The sequence below is a fragment of the Protopterus annectens genome, chromosome 5.part0 (genome assembly GCF_019279795.1).
Source record: "Protopterus annectens isolate FY-2018-M chromosome 5.part0, PAN1.0, whole genome shotgun sequence".
In the NCBI taxonomy this organism is placed as follows: Eukaryota; Metazoa; Chordata; order Ceratodontiformes; family Protopteridae; genus Protopterus; species Protopterus annectens.
Window position 1 is genome coordinate 136,028,479 of NC_056735.1, and position 23,148 is coordinate 136,051,626.

The 23,148-nt window shown below is 45.7% G+C and overlaps 1 protein-coding gene across 2 annotated transcripts in view; it reads right to left on the reverse strand.

Moving 5' to 3' along the window:
- TMEM131 (transmembrane protein 131) overlaps positions 1–23,148 on the reverse strand; it is a 3,850,119-nt gene that overhangs the window by 350,608 nt on the left and 3,476,363 nt on the right. For both annotated transcript variants that reach the window (XM_044072169.1, XM_044072168.1), the window contains exon 34: positions 9,022–9,146. In XM_044072169.1, coding sequence (XP_043928104.1) covers positions 9,022–9,146 — 125 coding nt within the window. The remainder of the gene's footprint in view (positions 1–9,021; positions 9,147–23,148) is intronic.

A 23,148-nucleotide genomic window follows, 5' to 3' on the forward strand; every position in this document is an offset into this window, starting at 1 on the left:
GACATGTTGCCCAACTGGATTGCAATCGTGCCTAGGGGAAGAGAGTCCTGAAAGGCCTGCAACGCTAGAAGAACCGCTCTCATCTCCAGGACGTTTATGTGCAAATGAGTCTCGTGAGCCTGCCAAGTACCTTGGGCTGTCCGTCCCTGATAATGCCCCCCCCCTCCGATCAGGGAGGCTTCCGTGGTCACCGTTGCGACTGGAGAGGGAAGAACAAATGGGCGGCCCATAGTCACTGTTTCCAACATTAGCCACCAGCGAAGGTCTTTCTTGCAAGACTCAGTAATCAAGACTAGATGATTTTAAGGGTAATTCCTGAAAGGTCCATTGCGTGAAAAGCAGCCACTGAAGAATGCGCATGTGGGATCTCACAAGGGGTATTGGAATAATTGCTGCTGCCATCGTGCTGAGCAGTTTGAGAATCTGTGATGCTGGTACTTTTCACTTTGACAGGAGATCCACAATCTGTTGTTGGAGGACAATAACCCTTTCGGGAGGGAGCTTCAGGGACATGCTGACCGTGTCTAAGTCTGCTCCTATAAAGACTGAACGCTGCGACAGCAATAAGGCAGACTTTTCTACATTTATCTTAATGCCCAGCTGTGAACACAGATCCCTGGTAGTGCCCCTTGCCCGAATAAGCAGATGCCTGGTGGGGGCAATAAGGAGCCAGTCGTCCAAGTAAGGAAAAACCTGTATTCCTGAATGCCTCAAGTGAGCCATGACCACTGCCATGCATTTGGTGAATACTCTGGGGACTGTAGAGAGACCAAAGGACAGTGCCCGAAACTGGAAATAACTGGCTCCCAGCTGGAAGCGCAGATTATCCCTGGATGGCCTGGCCATTTTTATATGGTAGTATGCATCCTGTAGATTGACAGAGCACATCCAATCGTCTTTCCCTAAAAACGGGAGAATGGACTGAAGCGTGACCATCCGGAACTTTGTCTTTACCGCATATTTGTTGAGCCTGCTGAGGTCCAGAATAGGTCTCCAGTCCCCTATCTTCTTTGGTATCAAAAAGAACCTTGAGTAAGTTCCGGATCCTTGCTGGTCTGCTGGGACTGGCTGGATGACTCTTTTTTTTTTGTAATAACTTCTGGACCTCTATGGATGCCACATCCCATAAATTGGGTGGAATGTCTGGGATTCCTTTTGTTGGTCTGGGATAAGAGTGAAAAGGGATGGAATATCCTCTGGATTTAACGTTCTGTACCCATCGGTCTTCTGAGATATTTAGTCAGGCGCCTAGGTAAAAAGACAAATGTCCCCGACTACCTCCAAAGCAGGACAGTTGGGCCTCCTTTCAGGAGTGCTGATAGGTTTTCCCAAGGAACTGATCCCTGTCACCTTGGTTCTACGGACCCCCTCTGCCACGTGGGCATCGTCTTCCACCATTGCCTCCCCCTCTGCCCCTGGAGGAGGCTTCACCTTGTGAGTTCAGAAAGGCTCCTTGGGTCTTATGGAACCACATCTTCCCACCCCATTGACCTTTTGGATAAGGTCTCGTAGGAGTAGAAAAACGGATTCCAACGACAGATAGAGTCTTACAGTCTTGCTCACATCTGGTGAGGGTCTCTTTTACTTTTGGTCCAAATAAGGAGGAACCATCGAAAGGGGCATTCACAAATGATGACAAAGGGTTCCCCAAAAGAGCAAAGGTGCATCCAGGAAGGTCTCCGCAGAGCAATTCCTGTACCCACAGCCCTACTTTTGTTCCATCATCTGTGTAAGACACGAGGTGCATGGACGAGTTTACAATGGAATTGAGGGTAGCAAACTGAGAGTCACCTTGTCCGTCACAGAGTCGGCTACTGCACCCTGGAGCGCATCTCCAAGCTCCTTGAGGAGATCTCTTGGGTGAAGTGGGTCAGGTAGTTCAAAGACCAAAGTGCAAAGGTCGTAGAACTGAACATGCACTTCCCGAATCTGTCCATTATCCTAGATTCTCTATTATGAGGATGAAAAGACGTAGAAGTCTCTGACATCTCCTTTTTAGTGGCTGCTGCCACCAACATGTCATCAACAGGTATGGGGCTAGATAAAAAGGCCTTGTCATGGAGTGTTGATATGTACTTGTTTGGCCTTCTAGGAACAGGCTCCATAGGCTCTGGTGACTCCCATGCCCTTCGAGACAAAAGATCCATTAATGCATCAAAAGGCAGAAACACCCAAGAGGTGGAGGGTCGGGACCCGAAAGCCTTCAGGAGCACCGATTCATCCTCGGTAGGGTTTTGGGGCTGCCAGTCCCCCCTCTGCTTAAGGACCTCAAGGATATCCCCAAAGGAAATATCCTCAGAGGGGGACCTTGAGGAACCTTCCGATTCCTCCAAATCGGTGTCCGACGTGATGGATTCATGATGGGAATCTAGATGACTCCTCTTACATAGCGTCTTCCGAGGGACCTCCTCAGTGGGGAATCTCTGGGGAAGTCTCGGAATAGCAGGGTTCCTCCAAGGGGGCATCCTGAGGCTCTGGGACCCTACGCTTATGGTGAACCTGTGGTACTGGAGAAGAAGCAGGCACCCTTTGGGAGGAGGTGGCCATATCAGAGGTTGTGGAAGTCCTGGGGGACAAAGCCCGCCTCATAGCATTGAAAGCCCCATGGCTCTGATGCAAGGAAGCCCCCGGGTCCGAAGACACCGAGGACTCCTCCCGCACCAGAACCACTGGCTCTGAGCCCAAGGTAGGAGCAGAATTCATCCATGTCGATGCCCCAAGAGGAAGAGTCAGAACAGACGTATCTGTTTGACTCCCCCTCCCGGAGCCGACAGGAGAGTGTCGCCTCACAGATTCCATAGCTAGAACAGAGGATATCAGGGTGGTCGGTACCGATACCTCAGAGGTGAGTGTCGGCACCAACGACTGTCTGGCCTCCTCCGGCTCTCAAGTCTTGGTGCAAGTCGGAGGAGGAGCAACAACAATAGGAGAGGACTTTGTCGGTTTTGAGGTTGCGTGGGTCGAAACTGACAGAATTTTTGCAAGCGCCGGGTCCTGTAGAAGTCTCCGTACCACTCGGTCCACATCCGAATCAGATAGTCTAGAAGCCCGAGAGGATACCACTGACAGAGCCAGTGACCCTAGAATCAGGGACCTCAAGGTAGGAGACACCGGTTCCAGAACTGATACCAGCAACCTGAACGGTCGGCTCCGATGGCAGTGGAGCCGAGACCATGGCCTTCTTAGATGACTTCAGGACCGAAGAGCTCTTCGGTGCCGAACCAGATGACAATGCAGGAGAAGATGGTTTTGGCTGACTGGAAGCAGAGTCCAAATCCGACTGGAATGCTGTTTTAATCATACCCCTCTCAACCAACTTACGCTTTCTCTCGGCTAAAACCCTGGAGCTAAAGCCATGGCAAATGGAGCAAACCTCCTGCAAGTGTACCTCCCCTAGACAGTATACACAAGTGGAATGGCCATCTGTTATTGACATTTTTTGATTGCATTTGGGACAGCGCTTAAATCCTGATTTAGCCTTTTCTGACATTTTGGTTCAAAAACAGTAAATCCAAATAAGACTGAGAACAAATATATATATATATATATATATATATATATATATATATATGTATCTGCCTGTCGGTTATAAACTAGCTATAATGGCAGCAAAACTAACAACAAGAGCCTAACTGGCTAACAGCATAACAAGAAACCTCTAGTCTGAAAACAAAAACGGCCAAGAAAACAGCCAAAAACCTAACCGGCTAAAGTAAAAGGTGAAAAAAACTGTAGCAAGCCTAACCAGGCTGGGATAGAGCTATAAACTATCACAAAAGGCCAACGACCTTACTAACATAACAGGGCCATGCTCAAGAATCTTAGCACACTAATAAGAAAACGTATCTAACTGCATATAGGTCCAAACGGACAACAAGCCAACACTTCTAGAACTACTAACCACTACATATAGAGAAGAAAAGGTAGAATTTTTATAAATTCACACTTATCTATCCAATAAATGGCCAAGAGCTGTAAAGAACACCCGATAAGTTGCAGTGGCAAACTAGATCTGGGGAATGTAGTGGTGCATTGTGGGATAGGGCTTGGTCTCGAGCTGTTAGAGATCTTGAGCTTTGCTATTTGGCTGAATTGGAGCCGCTGTTCGGCTCCGAACCCATCAGTAAGAATGAAGGCGTGATTGAACAACTTCACATCTTGATTTTTATGACAGACATCGTCTTTCCCTCTTACTCGCTGCAGGTAATAGTGTCTTTAAGTGATGGCCTGAACAAGGAAGTGCCATCAAAAGGGGGCAGTGACAAAGGACATATTGAAGGGCTCCGCAAAATTGCAAAGCTGCATCCAGGCATGTCTCCTTATGGCTAGCTGCTTGTGAGGTACCTTCCGCTGCATGGGAGATCAACGTCATCTATGCATTTGAAATGGACAGTAGAGTGGCAAGTTGAGAGGATGTGTTTTTGAAATCCTCAGGGAGACATGGAATCAGACAGAGTGCTTGATAACTCCGTAGTCAAATCTCTCTGCAGCAGAGTGCAGTGTTCCAAGTAGTTTAATAACCTCAGCATAAATGTAGTTGAGGTGAGCAATCACTTTCCAAATCTGTCCATCTGTCCATCGCTCTGGACCCACTTTTCGGTGAATGGACAGAACAGCTCTGCTCAGCTAGCTGCTGCCACCACCATAGCAGCAACTGGGACTCCCTTGTTTCAGTGGGGTCTATCAGCAGGAGTGACCAGAAATTTACCCAGGTGCTTGGGAATAGGTTCAACAGTGTCCGGTTCCTTCCAAGCCCAGTGGGAAACCAAGTCAATCAGCTCCTCCATCAGGAGGTCACCCAAGACGTAGATGGTTAAGAACTGAAAGCCTCCAGAAACACTGATTCTTCAGGGCAAGAAGACTGGGCAGACCAGCCACCCTTCTGTTTGAAGATCTCAAGGTTATCTCCAAAGGAGATGTCATCAGGTGGCGATCTGTGTGATCCTTCTCCCTCATCAAATTCAGTGTCTTCTGTAACAGACTTCATGGGTGAATCTATGTGCCTCCTCTTACACGTCCTCTTCCAAGGAACGTTCTCTATGCAGTGTTCAGGAACAGGTATCAGAGGAGGGGGAAATTCCTCTTGAATAACTGTCTAGAGATTTCCTAGAAGTGACTGTCCCTGTGAAATAGGCCTCATGAGTTCAGAGAGTGGAATCAAAGATGGGAGATGGGTAGGATACGAGAAAAAAAAAAAGAGGACAGCCCTCTGTGAAGAGAGAAAGCCCTTTTTACCATCTTGAATGCCAAAGGAACAGGCGGGACCCCCCCCCCTTCGGAACCAAAGCTTCCGAGGAAGGTTGGTTGGGGCCACCCCCAGATCCAAACCTGAATGGGGAGAATCTGATCCTAGCTGTCCAGGGCCGAGGCTCTAAGAGGAAGGGATGGATCCAGCAGATTCAGAGCTGAACCCAACCCTCAGACATGGCACTGACCTCTCGGTTATCAGATCTGCTCTGATCCGAGGATACTGGAGCAGAACCAGTCAGGGACACCACTGGAGTTGAAGAAGGTACTTTCCTTGTTTCTGATGCTGAACCTCTCGAAGATCTCGTATCCAGGGACTCTGGAACTGCTAGTCAGATTGGACAAGGAGAGAGAATGGACTTAGCAGGTGCACTCACAGATCCAGGTGAGAACGGAGCTGACAGGACCCCCATCTGGATCGGAGTCCTGAGAAGTTTCTGAATCATCCTATCCATATCGGTTTCTGAAACTCCTAGAAGATCTGGAAGACACTGTCGATGAAGGTCTAGAGTATTTCTTCGGAGTCTGAAAAAGTTGAGTTGGCAGAGAAGGTGAGACAGGTTTCAGTGCGTACTCTGGTGTATGGCATCTGCGGCTTGAAGTAGATCTCAGATCCTAGGATCCAAAAATGACATAGATGGCAAGGGTGAAATGACAACAGGATCCAGACCTTCCAGATCTGATGAAGGATTTGGATCAGTGGATGGCCCAAGAGGTTTTGGGTCTGAGGTGGTCGAATTTGAAATTTTTCTAATCTTTTCCAATTGTTTAGAAGAAGCCCTTGGGGACTTCTGAGGAGATCTCTTCCTGACATCCAAATAAACTGATTTGGGTATTCTTCAAGGGGGGTTGAGCCCCAGAAGCAGCAGGAGCAACACTTTTAAAATCAGCTTATTGCAACTGTCCAATAATGCCCTGGGATTAAAAGTGGTGCAAATGGGGCAAGTCAAGATCATCTGGTCCTAGCCAATACATGCACTTCTTGTGGGCATCTGAGTTTGGTATTTTATGCCCAGAAGTGCACTTTTTGAAGTCAGTTGGTTTCTCCGACATGGGAAATGAGAAAAGCACAGCGTAACCAAAAATGAAATCTCACAACAAATAAATATTAAATAACAGTTCCTTTAAAAAAAATAGCATAAGAAAGAAAAAGGGAAAGGAATACCAGCTATGGTACACTGGAGAATACCTAAAAAGGTAATGAAAAGGGATGTACCAGCAATGGCACCAAGACTACTCAAACTGAGTAGAAGTCAAGAAAAAAGACAGAAGACATTCTAACACTAGCAAAAAACTTTAGCAGGAGGAAACGGACAGAAAAAGCTACATGTTTTAAGAAAAAAGAAGGTTTACAAATAAAATGTAATAATTATAAGAAAAAGACTGCTTACTATGCTTGAGAGCAGAACCTACGCCTAACCACACTGGCGGCAAACAAGATCTGGGGTGTTGGGGATGGAATAGAGCATTATGGGTAGAGGGAGGAGGTTGAGAGCTGTATCTGAAGTGTAGTGCATGCAGCTGAGTTGGATCAGAGGATCGAATCTGAACCCATTGATGAGGAAGAATGAAAAGGACACCATCAGATCACTGTTATTGCTAGCAGTGATTATATGATGACTTTGTACTTTCATGGAAAAGATCTCACCACATCCCTCCCCCAAAAAAGCAGTCCAGCTCTGGGCAAATCTCTGATGCTTAATGGCGAATAAAGTAAAAAAAGGAGAGAAAAAAACTACTACAATAATGTAACAATTTCAACGTGTTGCTTTCAGACACATACTCACCCCCAAATATACATTAAGCACCTCTTGAAGTTTCACAGCATTAAGCTAAAATCAGGGACAATTGAGAGATAGGGACTTACCTCAGTGAAAAGAAAGAAACACAAAAGAATTCTGCCCATGCTGTCCTTAGCATTGGTAGTGCTTTCCAAGATCTCTTGAACTTGTTGAAACAGGCTCCTCTCCCTCAGAGAAAGCAAGAAAACAATGCACCCTCATCCTAAAAATGAGCTGCAAATTCTCATAAAAAAGAATTGTTTAACTACAGTGTCTTGTAATAGTCATCTCCCATGAAATATGTTTAAATAGTCTCCCTTTACACCACTGTGGCATGCAGCATCACCTTATCTGGTATTCTAGCCACCCTCAATAGTCAGACTGGACCTAATAGAAAGCATTCTCAATCTGCAGGGTCTGGTTTGAATGAAAAGTCCAACAGTCAGCAGTTACTCAATAACAAGAAAAAACTTGCAATTTCTGCTGGTTCACAAGCCAGAGCAGAGCTTAAAGTCAATTTCTAGACAAGCTCAAGCCGGCTCTGGCTTGCTCACTTCTAGACAGAGGGCATTGTATTTGCCTAATCTCACCTTCCTGGGTGAGGGAACAAGCAATCCCTATCACCACTGAGGCTCAATATCTTCCCACATGGTGATATACTCCCGCACACCCACTATAAAGTCTGTACACTATTACTAGTGTTTGGTGAACTGAATGCTCACTCCCAAAACATGCACATTTTTCCCTGCCTCTTTCTCCAAGGGGACACTGACACGTTACGTGTCCAGTTTCACCTTGCCCTCTCCTCCATGAAAGGCATGCATCCCATCCTCCCTGCCAGTGCTGTCAAGCCACTAATCAAACTTGGGTCGTCAGGGCTTTATCCCTCTATACCACCAACACTGACTTTGAAAGAACTACAAAATAATGAAATGTCAGCATCTAAGGTACAAAACAAATGACTTTAAACTTCACAACCAAATGGCCTATTTCAGAAACAGCCACACTACAGCAGACAGACTTTGAACAGTACTAATAAATGGTCAGAGGAAGTCTAAGTGGACTGGAAGAATACAGGGAAGGGGATGGACAACACTATTAAATCATGAAGATATGCAGGCTAGCAGGAAGGCAAAAGAAAACTGGGTCATGAGGCTTAGCTGACACACTAGTCATCGTTTGCTCTTGACCTCTGTATTTGTCTGGTTTCATTGTTCCAACCACCAAACTGCAAAGCTCCATTTACTTAGGCAGAAAGTTTTGTGGCTCTCTATTTTTCTGAAAGTATTTACCATATTCCATTAGGCATACTTCAATAAAAGACCCATTCTTTGAGATCACTAAAATTAACTGGTCATATGAATGTGACCCCCTTCCAACAACATAATCGCGTAGTTCCTCAGATGTTTTTGCGAGACTTGTAGAACTCCCATACAAGGTTTTCCTGCGAGACATGCAGAACTGTTATCCACTTCCAAGTGTTCATGGTTTCCTATTAAGGGGCATGTTCAATTATTTTTGGATGTAAAATGCATTTTCATCTTGGCCTGCACTTGGGGTAATTTGATAGTGTGTTGTTCTGGTTCCGCATTAAATTATAAACTGGTGGCATTAACCTGGCTAATGATATCTACCACTTTCCCACACTGGATATTGGCATGCCTACATAAAATTACACCACACAACAGGCTCCAACTACTGTCTGCTCAACATTTGTGCTAGACAATGGCAGATCCCTGTAATCCATGAAGAACATTTTTTTTCTATCCCTGCAACTGAAGACAATTACTACAATATACTAGACCACTTCCAACCCTCTGACATCCCTGGTCAAAAGTGTTGCAAAATGCAAGTACAGTGCTGTGCCACGAATTTGCATGGATTTTACAGTATAGCCTCTATCTCAAAAATATTCTACAGGATGTCCAAGAGAATGTTCCACCACAGCATGTATATCTATATATATATATATATATATATATAGTGCAAGTACCTCTTGATTTTGGAAGATTTCTCAGTTTTGAGCTGCTTGATGACACCTGATGTAATGACAACTTTGTTGCAAGGCTCTTGCGCTGCTTGTTTTCTAGTGGTGTAGTGTAGGGCAACTCCAAGGAACTGGAAAAAAAAATAAATACATTTTCATTTCTACAGTGCTGTGTTTATTATCTGCCTTAACACAGCCGTAACAGGAAAAAGTGTCCATCTTCAGAACAGGAAGAAAACTCTGCTATTGGTACTCTGGAACTGAAAACAGCCAAAACATATTGTTAAATCTTAACACCAACAACTGCAACTTCCATTTTTCTATAAAATGCCAAAGGCAAAATCAATCATTACAAAAGAAACATATCAGCAATGGTCTAAAAATACAACCTCCTCAGGTGGACAACAAAAAACAACAAATCAAACAAATCCACCAGGAAGGTAAGCCGATCAAGTGAGGAACATGCAGAAGAAATCCACAATTGCCTTCCTGGAGGATTTGATTTCAGTAATGTTGTTGGCAAAACCTTTTCACAGTCTAATCAAAAGTAAGAAAATATTTCACTCCTATTCATACCGAAGAGCCTAAGCCAGAAGCATGAAACCACTGACAAAGAAATCATTACAGTTTTGCTGATAGCAGTGGTCACTGTATAGATGTGTCATGTCTTCACTGGTGAGGACATGTCTCCCTCGAAATAAAATTCAACCCAGAAAACCCAACTAAATCAGTAACAGGAACTGTACTAAAGCAAACTACATCCTGTTAAATGACAGTTTCTCAGAATTCATGGCTCTCCCAAACCCCAAAAACACACTTACCTTTGCAGAATTATTGCCATACCTACCAGAAGTAAGCCTAAATCTAACACCATGAACAAACCACACTGGTGGAATCCTTAGCTTAACAGGCTATATAACAAAAGAAAAAAAGTCAGCCAAAATCAGGAAGAGCAATTCGCACAGAGACAAGAGCTCTCTGATTCAACTGAACAAGAAACTAAGAGGTCTAATAAAGTTCAGCAAGGTCAATTACAATATCAGGATAGTCTCCCAGGTTAAGGGCAATCACAAGGCCTTCTTCAGCTCTGTCAGGAATCTTGGAAAATGGTGACATAAATCTAATGGATGATAAATTTAGCTCCAACTTCAACCCCCATGTCCCCCTGTGAAATCCCTTTTAGCATACCCCCAACTATCAAGAAGGATCAGGTCCTAGAGGTGTTCACTAAGGCCAAAAACACTGCTTCAGTGGGCCCCGACAGTACCCCCCCAGTTGCCTACTAAATAGCCTAAAACATGAACTAGCAGGTCCACCTGAGGCCTTCTTCAAACTACAGCCTCAAAACAAGTTACATGCCAGGTGAATGGAGGGCCACAACAGTCATCACTTTTCATGTGGTTGGACCATCAACTGACCCTGGGAACTACAGACCCATCAATATGGCAAGTCTAATATGCAAAGCACTGAAATGAATTATAATGGAAATGATCAACAGGGACATCTGCAACCTATAGACACCGGACTCATCCAAATTTGGCATTGTTAAGGGAAGTTCTTGCCTACTTAACCTGAACTTCTTTAAGATGATCACTATGGCTATGGATGAGGGGAAAAAGTACAGTTGTGTATACTTACCATAAATGTAGATGTTCAAGTGTATTCACTGTTGCAGTCATCACACTTGGGTTATCCTGCCAGGGGTAGCCATCAGTCGGCCTGAATACCAGAGGCTTAGTATTTCTGCGTCAGTTGCTATTGCTCCGGGACTGATGTCAGGTCATCAATGGTATAAAATCAAGCAACTGACGCCATTATATCAGTTTTTCTTGCCCCAACTGTCAGGAGCCCCCAAATAGGGAGCTAGATTATGGTGGAAGAACACCACCAGTAGAAAGTACATACCAAAAATTCCCTGTAAGGAGAGAGGAAGAGCAAGATAGAGAGAGAGAGAGAGAGAGAGACAAGGGGGATGGAGGGTAGGAAACCAGGAATGCAACAGTGAATACACTCAAACATCTACATTTATGGTAAGTGTACACAACTGTAATATGTTCTTCATGTTTCACTGTTGCAGTCATCACACTTGGGTTGATTCCCAAAGCTGAAAAAAATGGTGGGGGCAGTCAAGAAGACTTGGGGCTGGCTAGGATGCCCTGCAAGACTGAGGTGGCAAAGCCTGCCCTGGATTTGGAGAAGATAGGCAGGTGGTAATGCTTGGTGAAGGTATGAACAGAAGTCCATGTTGCAGCCTCCAGGATGAACCTGGTGGGGACCTCTCTGAGAAAAGCTGCAGAGGTGGAGGTTGCCCTGGTAGAATGTGTCCTGACCCCCTTTGGGGGTGGTTTCCCATGCTGTTTGTAGCAAAAATGGATGCAGTGTGCTATCCATTTGGAGATTGTTTGTTTGTTTGGATATGGCCTTGCCCTCTGCCCCTGCTGCGAAGCTGACTAGCAAATGGTCAGTTTTTCTAAAAGATTTAGTCCTATCCAGGTGGAATCAGAGCTGTCTGTGCACATCTAGAGAGTGCAGAATCATTTCCCCCTTGTTTTGTGGGTTAGGGAAAAAGGTGGGCAAATGAATGGATTAGTTGAGAGCCACACTGGACACCACTTTAGGCATGAAGGATGGGTTAGTCCTGAGGGAGACCCTGTCAGCACGGAAAATGATGAAAGGCACTACAGTCATGAGTGCTTGTAGCTCTGAAACTCTTCTAGCTGAAGTGATGGCCAAAAGCAAGGCTGTTTTCCAAGAGAGGAATTTTAACTTTGCTGAAGCTACAGGCTCAAAGGGGGGCAAGGGTGAGCTTTTCCAACACAAAGTTAAGGTCCTAAGCTGGGGTAGGAGCTCTTCTGGGTGACCTTAAGTTGTTAGCCCCTCTTAGGAACTGTTTTATGAGAGGGTGTGAGAAGAGTGGTGGCTCTGTGCTGTAATGAACAGAGATGGCAGAGGCATGAATTTTAATAGAAGAGAAGGATAGGCCCCCTGTGTAGTAGGTTTGCTAGGTAATCCAGGATGAGAGATGGGGAGGGCTGTGCTGTTTCGGCTCTCTTAGCTTGGATCCAGGTGCAAAATCTTTTTCACTTGTCAGCATAGGATCTTCTAGTGTTGGGGCGTCTGGCCTCACGTATAACATCCAGGACTTGTTTGCTTAGGCTGGCAGCTGGAGGAGAAGTCAGGGAATAAGCCAGGCTGCCAGGTTCAGGGTCTGCAATTGTGGATGCATGAATTCTCCATTCTTCTGGGTCAGGAGTGTTAGGATCTGAAGTAGGTGCCATGGTGGCAGAGGTGACAGGCTGCGCAGCAGCGGGTACCACTGCTGGCATGGCCAGTGTGGGGCAATCGAGACTGCCCTTGTTTTTTTCTCCCTTATTTTGAGCAATACCCTTGAAATGAGAGGTAGAGGGGGGAAATGCAGAGATCGAGAGGTTCACCCATTGGAAGGATAGAGCATCCACTTTCCAGGCCTTGCTGTGAGATTTCCTGGTGCAGAATTTGCTGAGCTGATGGATTGGACTGGGAGGCAAAAACATCCACCTTCGGGTGCCCCATTTCTGGGTTACAAAGTTGAAGGTTCTGTGGTCTAGCTGCCACTCGTGTGGGTCTAGCAGGTTTCTGCTTAAGTTGTCTGCCAGAGAGTTTAGGGTGCCCGGCAGGAACTGTGCTAGCAGGTTTATTTGCATGGCTGAGGCCATGTGCCAAAGGGTCATGGCGAGCATGCAGAGAGGATAAGAGTGAACCCCTCCCTGCTTGTTGATATACCACATCAGTGTGGTGTTGTCAGTTTTGATCACTAGAGGCCCCAGGGAGACTAAGGGTCTGAAAGCTGTCAGGGCATGCTGAACAGCTAGCATCTCTTTTTGGTTGATGTGCAGATGTATTTGATTTGGGCTCCAATGGTCCTGAATAAACCTGCCTTCCAGGTGTGCACCCCAGGCATAGTCTGATGCATCTGTGGTGAGGGTCTGGGCGGCGTGGCGTTGTGAGAAGAGAAGTCCCTTGCTGTGGTTGCATGCTGCTGCCCAACAAAGAAAATCTTTCCTTAGACCGGGTATCATAGGTATGATAGTTTCCAGGTCTTGAGAGTGTTGACACCAAGGGCTTTTTAGGTACCATTGTAGTTTCCTCATATGCAGTCTGGCATATGGAATGAGTACAATGCAGGAGGCCATGAACCCTAGAGCTTGCAGGATTTTCCTTGCGGATAACGGGGTTCTGGTGGCTAGTTGAGAGAAGTAGCCTGTCAGGTAGGCTTGTCTTTCTGGAGTAAGGAATGCCATCTGGGATGCTGTGTCCAGGCTTGCTCCCAGGAATACAACTTTTTGTGTGAGGACTAGTTTTGATTTCTTTTCATTGATAGTATACTCTAGGGAGGTCAGCAGGTCCTTTACAAAGGTCAGGTGCTGTAACAGCTTTTCCTGACTGTCTGCCTGAATCAGGCAACTGTCTAAGTAGGGGTAAATCTGAATATTTCTTTCTCTGCAAAAAGCAATGGCTGGAGCCAGGCATTTTGTGAAAACTCTGGGAGCAGTGGATAAGCCAAAAGGAAGCGCAGAGACCTGAGAGTGCATAGATCCTGCCCTGAAACTTAGATGTTTCCTGCAAGATTTCCTGATTGGGATGTGTAGGTAGGCCTCTTTTTGGTCTAGGGTGGCTAACCAAGCATCCTTGGAAAGCATAGGAAGAAACTGCTGGAGGATGAGCATTTTGAATTTTGGTATCACCAGAAAGGTGTTTAGAATGGATAGATCGAGAATTGGGCACCAGGTGCCCTCTTTTCTGAGTACCAGGAAGAGTCTGGAATAGAAACCTTGGCCTATCTGGTCTGCAGGAACATGCTGTATTGCCCTCATGGAGAGCAGGGAATGGACTTGCTTTTTGGCCTCTGCCACTGGTTTCGAGGAAGATCTGAGAACCCTTTTGGGGTTGGCAGAGTGTGGAAATAAAATTTGAATCCCTGGGAAACTATGTTAAGGACGCAACGGTCGTTGATAATAGAGGCCCAGTTGTTTGCAAGGAAGGAGAGTTTTCCTCCTAGGGGCACAAGCAGGTGGGCAGAGGTAAGGGGTGGAGGTGTAAAAGTCATTGTGAGTTCTTACCGTAAGGGGGTGGCTTAGCACTTCCTGTTTTTGAAGATAAGGAACTCCATTGCTTAGATCTCTGCATTCTCTGGGACTGATGTATGGGGGGGGGGGGGTCTGCTTCCCCCGGGTCTTGGTTGAACTGGCCTGGAGGGGGACGGAAAGGACCAGTGCTTGGAGGGGCAATGCCTACTGAACTTCGGAGGCTGGACCTGTAAAAAGTCTAACTGTCTCCATAGATTTGGCTTTCTCATCCATCTTTTTTAAGACCTTTTCTGCCTTGGTGCTGTCTTTGTTCAATGGTGCGTCCAATAATTTTGATTTGACATGGTCTGGCAAGGTCTGTTCCTTAAGCCAAGCATGCCTTCGAAGTACAGAAAGTACAGTTGTGTATACTTACCATAAATGTAGATGTTCAAGTGTATTCACTGTTGCAGTCATTACATTTGGGTTATTTGCTTGCAGGTAGCCCTCAGCCGGCCTGATTACCAAAGTCTTGGGTCCTGCGTCGGTTGCTGTCTCATCTTCCATGACGTCAGGTAGTCAGGGGTATAAAGCATGCAGCTGACGCCATTACATCAGTTTTTCTTGCCCCAGATGTCAGGTGCCCCCATAATGGGAAGCAATTATATATAAGGTTACACCTCCAATTATAAGCAAATACACCAGAAAGCTTAAATACAGTAAACCAGAAGAGAGGTATAGCAAGTAGAAGTCAGGGGGCTGGTGGGAGGGTAACCAGGACTGCAACAGTGAATACACTTGAACATCTACATTTATGGTAAGTGTACACAACTGTACTATGTTCTTCATGTTCCACTGTTGCAGTCATTACATTTGGGTAGATTCCCAAAGCTAAGGAAGGGAGGAGGCAAGTAGAGAGCATTAGGACTAGCTATTAGGCCCTGCAGGACTTCTGTGGCAAAACTAGCTCTGGATTTAGAGAAAATAGGCAAGCGGTAATGCTTGGTGAAGGTATGAACAGAACTCCAGGTAGCAGCTTCTAGGATGTCCCTGGTAGGAACATCTCTGAGAAAGGCTGCTGAAGTAGATGCAGCCCTGGTGGAATGTGATCTTATCCCCTGTTGGGTAGGTTTTCCATGGTGCTTATAGAAAATGAATGCAATGGCCTATCCATTTAGAAATGGTTTGCTTTGAAACAACCTTCCCCTCTGCCCCTGCAGCAAAGGCAACTAGCAGCTGTTCAGTTTTTCTGAGAGGCTTAGTCCTGTCCAAGTAAAATTGAAGTTGTCTGTGCACGTCCAAAGAGTGCAGTATTCATTCTCCTTTGTTCTGTGGATTAGAAAAGAAGGTTGGCAAATTAATGGACTGACTAAGGGCCACACTGGATACCACCTTGGGCATAAAGGAAGGGTTGGTCCTGAAGGACACCCTGTCAGCATGGAAGATAATGAAGGTCTCCACTGCCATGAGGGCCTGTAATTCAGACACTCTTCTTGCTGAAGTGATGGCTAGAAGGAAGGCTGTTTTCCAAGAAAGGAATTTCAGCTCTGCAGTTGCAACTGGCTCAAGGGGAGGTAGAGTGAGCTTTTCAAATACAAGGTTAAGGTCCCAGGCTGGAGTAGGGGCTGTCCTGAGTGGTCTTAAATTTTTGGCCCCTCTGAGGAATTGCTCCAGCAGTGAGTGAGAGAAGAGGGGTGGCTCCGTATTAAAATGAGCTGAAATGGCAGAGGCATAAATTTTAATAGAAGAGAAAGAAAGGCCCTTACGAAGCATCTCAGTTAAGTATTGAAGAATATGCGGTAAACTGGATACTGTTGTACCTATCCCCTGAGTTTGGCTCCAGCAATAGAATCTTTTCCACTTTTCAGCATAGCATTTTCTAGTACTAGGTCTCCTTGCCTCCAGAATGACATCCAGCACCTGCTTACTGAGGGATGGTAAAGGAGAGCTCAGGTAAATTAGCCAGGCTGCAAGGTTCAGCGTTTGAAGCTGGGGGTGCAGAACCTGGCCCTCCTGCTGGGACAGCAGGGAAGGGGTCTGAGGCAGGTGTCATGGTTCCAGCAGTGACACACTGTGCAAGAGGGGGTACCAGTGTTGGCGTGGCCAGTCTGGTGCAATGAGAATTGTCCTTGGTTTGTCCTCTTTGATCTTAAGTAGAACTTTGGAGAGGAGAGGCAGAGGGGGAAAGGCATGAACTGAGAGGTTTTCCCAGGTGAAGGACAGGGCATCCACTTTCCAAGCTTGTCTGTGGGGAGTCCTTGTGCAGAATTTGTCCAATTGGTAGTTCTGAGGGGAGGCAAACAGGTCTATCTCTGGGCTCCCCCATTTGTTTCTCAACATGTTGAATATCTTTGGTTCCAGTTTCCACTCGTGTGGGTCCATGAGATTTCTGCTTAGGTTGTCTGCCAGTGTGTTTTGCTTGCCTGGCAGGAATTGAGCATGTAGTTGCACTTGGTAGCTCAAGGCTGTGTTCCACAGAGCCATAGCTAGTCTGCAGAGGGGGTAAGAGTGGTTTCCCCCCTACTTGTTTATGTACCACATAACAGGGGTGTTGTCTGTTTTTACCCATAATTGTCCTGGAAGGAAGTGGTCCTTGAAGGCTGTCAGAGCATTATGTACAGCTAGCATTTCTTTTTGTTTGATATGCAGCTGCATTTGACTCGGGTTCCATTTGCCCTGAATGCACTGCCCTGCCAAGTGAGCCCCCCCATGCATAGTCTGATGCGTCTGTTGTTAGGGTTTGGGCGGCAGGGGATAGAGTGAATGGCAGTCCCTTGTTGAGGTAGCAGGCCTCTGCCCACCAAAGGAATTCTGTCTTTATACAAGGGATGATAGGAATCACTGATTCCAGGTCCAGAGAATGTTGACACCATAGGCTTTTTAGATACCATTGTAGTTTCCTCATATGCTGTCTTGCATATGGAATTAGTAGGATGCAAGAGGCCATAAACCCCAGAGCTTGCAGTATTTTCCTTGCAGTAAACTGGGTCTTTGTGGCCAGTAATTTGAAGTAGATAAACTAGTTTCTCTGGCGTGAGGTAGGCCATCTGGGAAGTTGTGTTCAAGCTTGCTCCCAGGAATACAATTTGTTGGCAGGGTACTAGGCGAGATTTCTTTTCATTTATGGTGCATCCCAGTGAGGTTAGCAGCATCTTTACAAATGACAGATGATTTAATAGAATGTCCTGGCTTTCTGCCTGAATTAGACAATCGTCCAGGTATGGGTATATTTGAATATTTCTTTGCCTGCAAAATGCAATGACTGGAGCTAGGCATTTTGTGAACACCCTGGGCGCAGTAGATAAGCCAAAGGGCAGAGCAGAGAACTGATAGTGCATGTAGCCTGCTCTGAAGTCTAGGTATTTCTTGCAAGAATCCCTTATTGGGATGTGCAGACATGCTTCCTTTAAATCCAGTGTTGCCAACCAGGCATTTTTGCCCATCATGGGAAGCAGCTGGTGAAGAGTTAGCATTCTGAATTTTGGAATTACCAAAAAGGTGTTTAGGATAGATAGGTCCAAGATAGGACTCCAGGAGTTGTCTTTTCTGGGTATCAGGAAAAGACTGGAATAAAAACCTTGTCCCCATTCTTTTGCTAGGACAGGATGAATAGCCCTGATACTTAGAAGAGAGAGAGAACCTGCTGTTGAGCCTCTGCCCACTGATTTGGGGGTAGGTCTGGCCAACCTTTTGGGGTTGGTAAGGTGTGGAAGTGGAATCTGTATCCTTGGTAAACTATATTTAAGACCCATTTGTCTTGGGTAATGAGTTCCCAGTTTTTTGCATACAGGACGAGCTTTCCCCCTAAAGGTGCGGTCAAATGAGCAGGACTTAGAAGGTTTAAGGTTAAGTCACTGTGACAGTTTACCATTGGGGGGTGTCTTACTACTTCCAGCTTTGGAAGTGGGAGCCCACCACTGCTTAGGCCTGTGACTACCTTGAGACTGTGGCCTAGGTGGTCTGCTGTTCCTGGATTTGGACTGAGAAAGCCTGGAAGGGACAGGAAAAAAACAATTCTTAAAAGGCCAATGCCTACTAAATCTGGGAGGCTGTACTTGCAAGAAATCTTTAACAGTTTGCATAGATTTAGCTTTTTCCTCCATCTTTTTAAGAACTTCTTGTGCTTTGTTGCCAAACAGGCAGTCTTGGTTTAAGGGAGCATCCGGTAATTTGGCTTTAATATGATCTGGCAGAGTTTTCTCCTTAAGCCAAGCATGCCTTCTAAGAACAGACCCAGTAACAGCAGCCTACAAGATGCCTCTAAGGAGTCAAAACCACATTGCAAAGTATGTCTACCAACTTGTTCAACAGAATGCATTAAATCCTGTAATTCTTTATTTTCAGCACAGTCAGGAACAAACAACAATTTCTGTTTAAGTAATCCAATGATATGCTGCTGGTACTTTAACATATGAAACTGGCAGTTTAAGGCCGTAATGGCCAAAGTAGCAGAAGTGTATACCTTCTTACCCCACCTGTCCAGGGCCCTGGAATCTCTATCACAGGAGGTAGGATTCTTGGCAGTAGTAGCCTTAATGCCTTTGGGTCCCTGTGAAATGGTCTCTGGGTCCGCAGTAGGATTCTAAAAAAGGAACTTGTGAGAGTCAGGTACTCCGTAATACCGGTCAGGTTTCCTGGGAACTGGAGGTAAGGTTGTCTGGGGCCAGGCTAGATTCCAAGAAGGCATCATCTACAATGTCCAGTACAGGAGGGATAGCTAAAGGCCTGTGTTGAGGCAGGACTAAAAATTCCCTAAGCCTCTTTTTGTAGTCAGAGTAATCCTGACTTTCCCAGCGGAAATGCTCCCTAAGAGTGTGCAAAGTTTCACCAAAAGAGAAATCTTCTGGAGGGGAAGCAGAGGGGATGGAGTCTTCTGCATCAGAATCCTCATAGGAAGATCAGGGCAAATCCTGGTCATCAGAAGAAACAGGCATTTCAGAATCCTGATCAGAAGGAAAATCAGTTCTAGGTCTCTTAGAGGGAGAAGGGTATCTTCCCCTAATTAGAGTAATAAGGTCTTCAGCAATTCTTACTTGTTTGTTAGGCATATGGGCTTGACCATGTGATTTGGACATCAGTTTTCTAGGCGTGGATCGAGTCTTAGGCCTTGAAGAAGAAGATGGCGTCAGTTTGATATGCAAGTTAGTAGGCTTGAATACACCCTCAGAAGTCGGTGCCTGCACAGTGGCTCCGGACCCATCCAAGGTAGAGACATCAGCAGGTTGAAGAAGCATCTTGCAGCATACCGAACTCTGAATGGGTCTCAGTAGAGGCCTGCAAATGAGAAGTAGCGGGCATCAGGGACTGCGAAAGGGCCTCACTGAGTACCGGCGGACTGGCAACTAGCTTAACGGAAGCGTCTTCGGCAGTTTTGGACCTATGCGGTCTGTCTTTATCCTTACGTTTTTTTGGAAGATCGGTAGTCGGATGGCTTGACGAAGCCATTTTGGAGTACACACAGAATGAGTACGAAAATAATTAGCTGCAAAAATAGCCAGATGACGAACAGTTCAGGCACTGAAAAAGGCACAACACCGACAACGAGGGATGTCGTGGTCTGGGCCTAAGCAGGGGATGCAATAAGAATGAAAATCTCTGTGAGGTATTTGCATTCCACAGGTAAGACAATTGTTAACTTTTACTGACATCAGTTAGAGCAAGAAAAAGAATCCCCAATGGGGTACTTAGCTTTTTTGAAGACTTCAGGTCTGAAACTCGAAAATGAAAATTTCAGGAGTCGGCCGACCAGCACTTGCTAACTGCTTCTGCTTCACGCACCGCACGGCAAGAAAGACTGATGTAATGGTATTGGCTGCATATTTTATACCCCTGACAACCTGACGTCAAGGAAGAAGAGACAGCATCCGACGCAGAAATGCGAAGACTCTGGTATTCAGGCCGGCTGAGGGCTACCTGCAGGCAGATAACACAAATATGATGACTGCAACAGTGAAACATGAAGAACATCCATCATACCCAACTGAAAACTGCTCTGTCTTCCAGGAGCTAAAGGGTGGGGGAAGTAGGGTGGGATGTAAGAATGAAGGCGAGATGGACAACACACATGGATTGTTATGGTGAGTACATAACTTCTTTATGTGACGTCTTATCTCGCCTTCATTCTTAACTGGTTGGGATAGTGCCCCTAGCACCATGTTTCCTGGGTGGCTCAAGGGAGAATATTATTCAGAACAGTGGACCCAAAGGAGGCCCTGTTCCTGGAGGCCAAATCTACTTTGTAATGAGTGATAAAGGTATGAGGCCTTGCCCATGTTGCTGCCCCACAAATGGTATCAATTGGAAGTATGGCCCGAAAGGCAGAAGAGATTGATACGGCCCTTGTAGAATGACCTTTTACTTTGACAGAAAGCTCTTTGTTTTGAGATTTGTAAGTAAAGTAATACAATCTGAAAATCATTTTTGAAAGAGTGACTTTTGATACAGGAGCACCCTTCTTGATGTCTGAGAAAGATAGAAATAATTGGTCAGATTTTCTGTAATCCTTTGTCCTATGTAAGTAGAAATGTAATTGTCTAAGTATATCAAGTTGGTGTAGCATGTACTCTGCCTTACTGCTATAGTTTGGAAAAGGACTGGCAGGTCTATGGACTGATTCAAATTCGATTCCGAACATTCTTTGGGTAGAAAGGATGGATTTGTTCACAGAGACACTCTGTCTCTGTGAAACAGCAAGTAGGGAGGCTTTACTGACAATGCTTGTAGCTCAGAAATTCTTCTAGCAGAAGTGATGGCTATTAAAAAGTTCCTTTTCCAGGTTAAAAACTTTAGATCACAGGATGATGCAGGTTCAAAAGAGGGAATAATCAAATGGGATAAGACAAAGTTCAGGTCCTATGGTGCTGGAGGGGATTTAATGGGCAGTCTTAATAAGATAGTGCCCTTAAGAGAGGCCTTGCAAAGTCTGTGTGACATCACATTAGGTCCCGATTCACCTATATGAAAATTAGATATTGCTGCTAGCTGAACCCGAATGGTAGTTGCAGCGGAACCTTCATTGAAACGCTTTGCCAAAAATTCGAGAATGGAAGCTATAGGGGCAGAAAAAGGATCAATGTGGTTATTCAGAGCCCAGGAAGAAAATCTCTTCCATTTGCTTAAATATAATTTGCTCGCTGTAGCCTTATGAGATGAGATCAAGATAAGTTTCACTGATGAAGAAAGGTTATGGAGCCTGGCTATATTTGGAATTGGAGCAGCCAAGCTGTCAATTTGAGGGTTGGAAGGGAAGGGTGGAGCATCTCTGACACATGAGTCAGAAGATCCAGAACTGGGACCAAAATCCATGGCTCCTCCTGGAGGTGAGGGCAAAGGAAGGGGAACCAAATGTGACAATGTCAGTATGGGGCGACGAGTATCAAACTGCTTCCCAAGGAACTGGCTTTCTGAAGAACTTTGGGTATCAACGGAAAGGGAGGAAAGGTGTAGAGGAGACCAGAGGGCCAATTGTGAATGAGTGCATCCCTTGGTGACTCCCCGGAGGGGGGATTAGGGCCAAGTAGTTGCTGCATTTGGCATTTGTCGCAGCAAGGCTGGCCCCATTTGTGGAAGATCTCCTCACCTACTTCTTGTTTTAGGGACCACTTGTGAGGTATCAGAATTGCCCTGCTGAGTTTGTCTGCTATTACTCTGGTTTTTCCTGGGATGTGCATTGCTGTTAGAAAGCATTGGGAGGAGGTCGCCCACTGCCATACTCTCAGGGCCTCCCGACAAAGGGGGTAAGATCTGGTTCCTCCTTGTTTCTTTATGTACCACACAACCAACATGTTGTCTGTCTCTATTGCAATAGTTCCCAGCGGAAGAGAGTCCTGAAGTGCTTGCAACGCTAGAAGCACTGCTCTCATCTCTAGGACACTGATGTGGAAATGTGATCTTGCCAAGTGCCTTGGACTGTCCTTCCCTGGTAATGCCCCTCCACCTGGAAGTGTCCGTGGTCACTATAGCCAAAGATCGCGGGAGGAACAAAAGGCCGACCTAGAGTCACATGAGTAGAGTGAAGCCACCAATGAAGGTCTTTCTTGCAAGATTCTGTTATAATAACTTGATGAGACATGGGTAGTTCCTGCATGGACCACTGAGTGAAAAGTAGCCATTGAAGGATTCTCATATGCAAACGTGCTAATGGAATCAAGTTTATTGCAGCTGCCATGGTTCCCAAAATCTGCAGGACTGTTCTCGCTTGTACTTTCCTCTTAGAAAGTGGGGTTTGGACTTGATGTTATAGGACTTGAACTCTTTCGGGGGGATGTTTTGCCATCATTTTGGTTGTATCTAGATCTGCCCCTATAAAATGATACATTCAGATGGCAATAGGGCAGATTTTTTGTAATTTATCATGATTCATACGTGAGAGCAGAGTTGCAAGGTGGTGTCTCTCGCCTCTATGAGTAGATGCACGGTGGTGGCGGTTAGGAGCCAGTCGTCTAGATACAGAAACACTTGGAATCCTACTCAAGTGAGCCGTCACCACTGCCATACACTTGGTGAACACTCTGGGGGCTGTAGTGATACGAAAGGGCAGAGCTCAAAACCGGTACTGACAGGCTCCCAGCCGAAAGCACAAATGACTCCTGGATCGTCTATCCATTTTATGTGGTAGTATGCACCCAGGAGATCTATATATCACATCTAGTCGTCTTGTCACAGAAAGGAAGTATCGACTGCAGTGTTACCGGAATTTTCAATTTTTTACCAACATATTCAATTTGCTAAGATCCAGGATGGGTCTACAGTCCCCTGTTTTCTTTAGAAGTAAAAAGAACCTTGAGTAAGTTCCGGATCCTACTTGGTCTGTGGAGCCGGTCTGGATGACTCTTTTTTTCTAACAACTTTTGAATTTCTAAAGTTGCCTGTTCTCTCTGACTGGGTGGAACTTCCGGGATATTTTTTATGTTTGGTACGGGAAAGGAAAAGGGTATGGAGTAACCTCTGGATGCGATACTTTGTACCCACTTTGTCTTTCATTATTTTAGCCAGACTTTTGGGTATAAAGATAAGTAACCCCTGACTGCCTCCAGAGACAGACAGGCAGGCCTCTCCATTCAGGAGCGCTGAAAGGGCTTACCAAGGA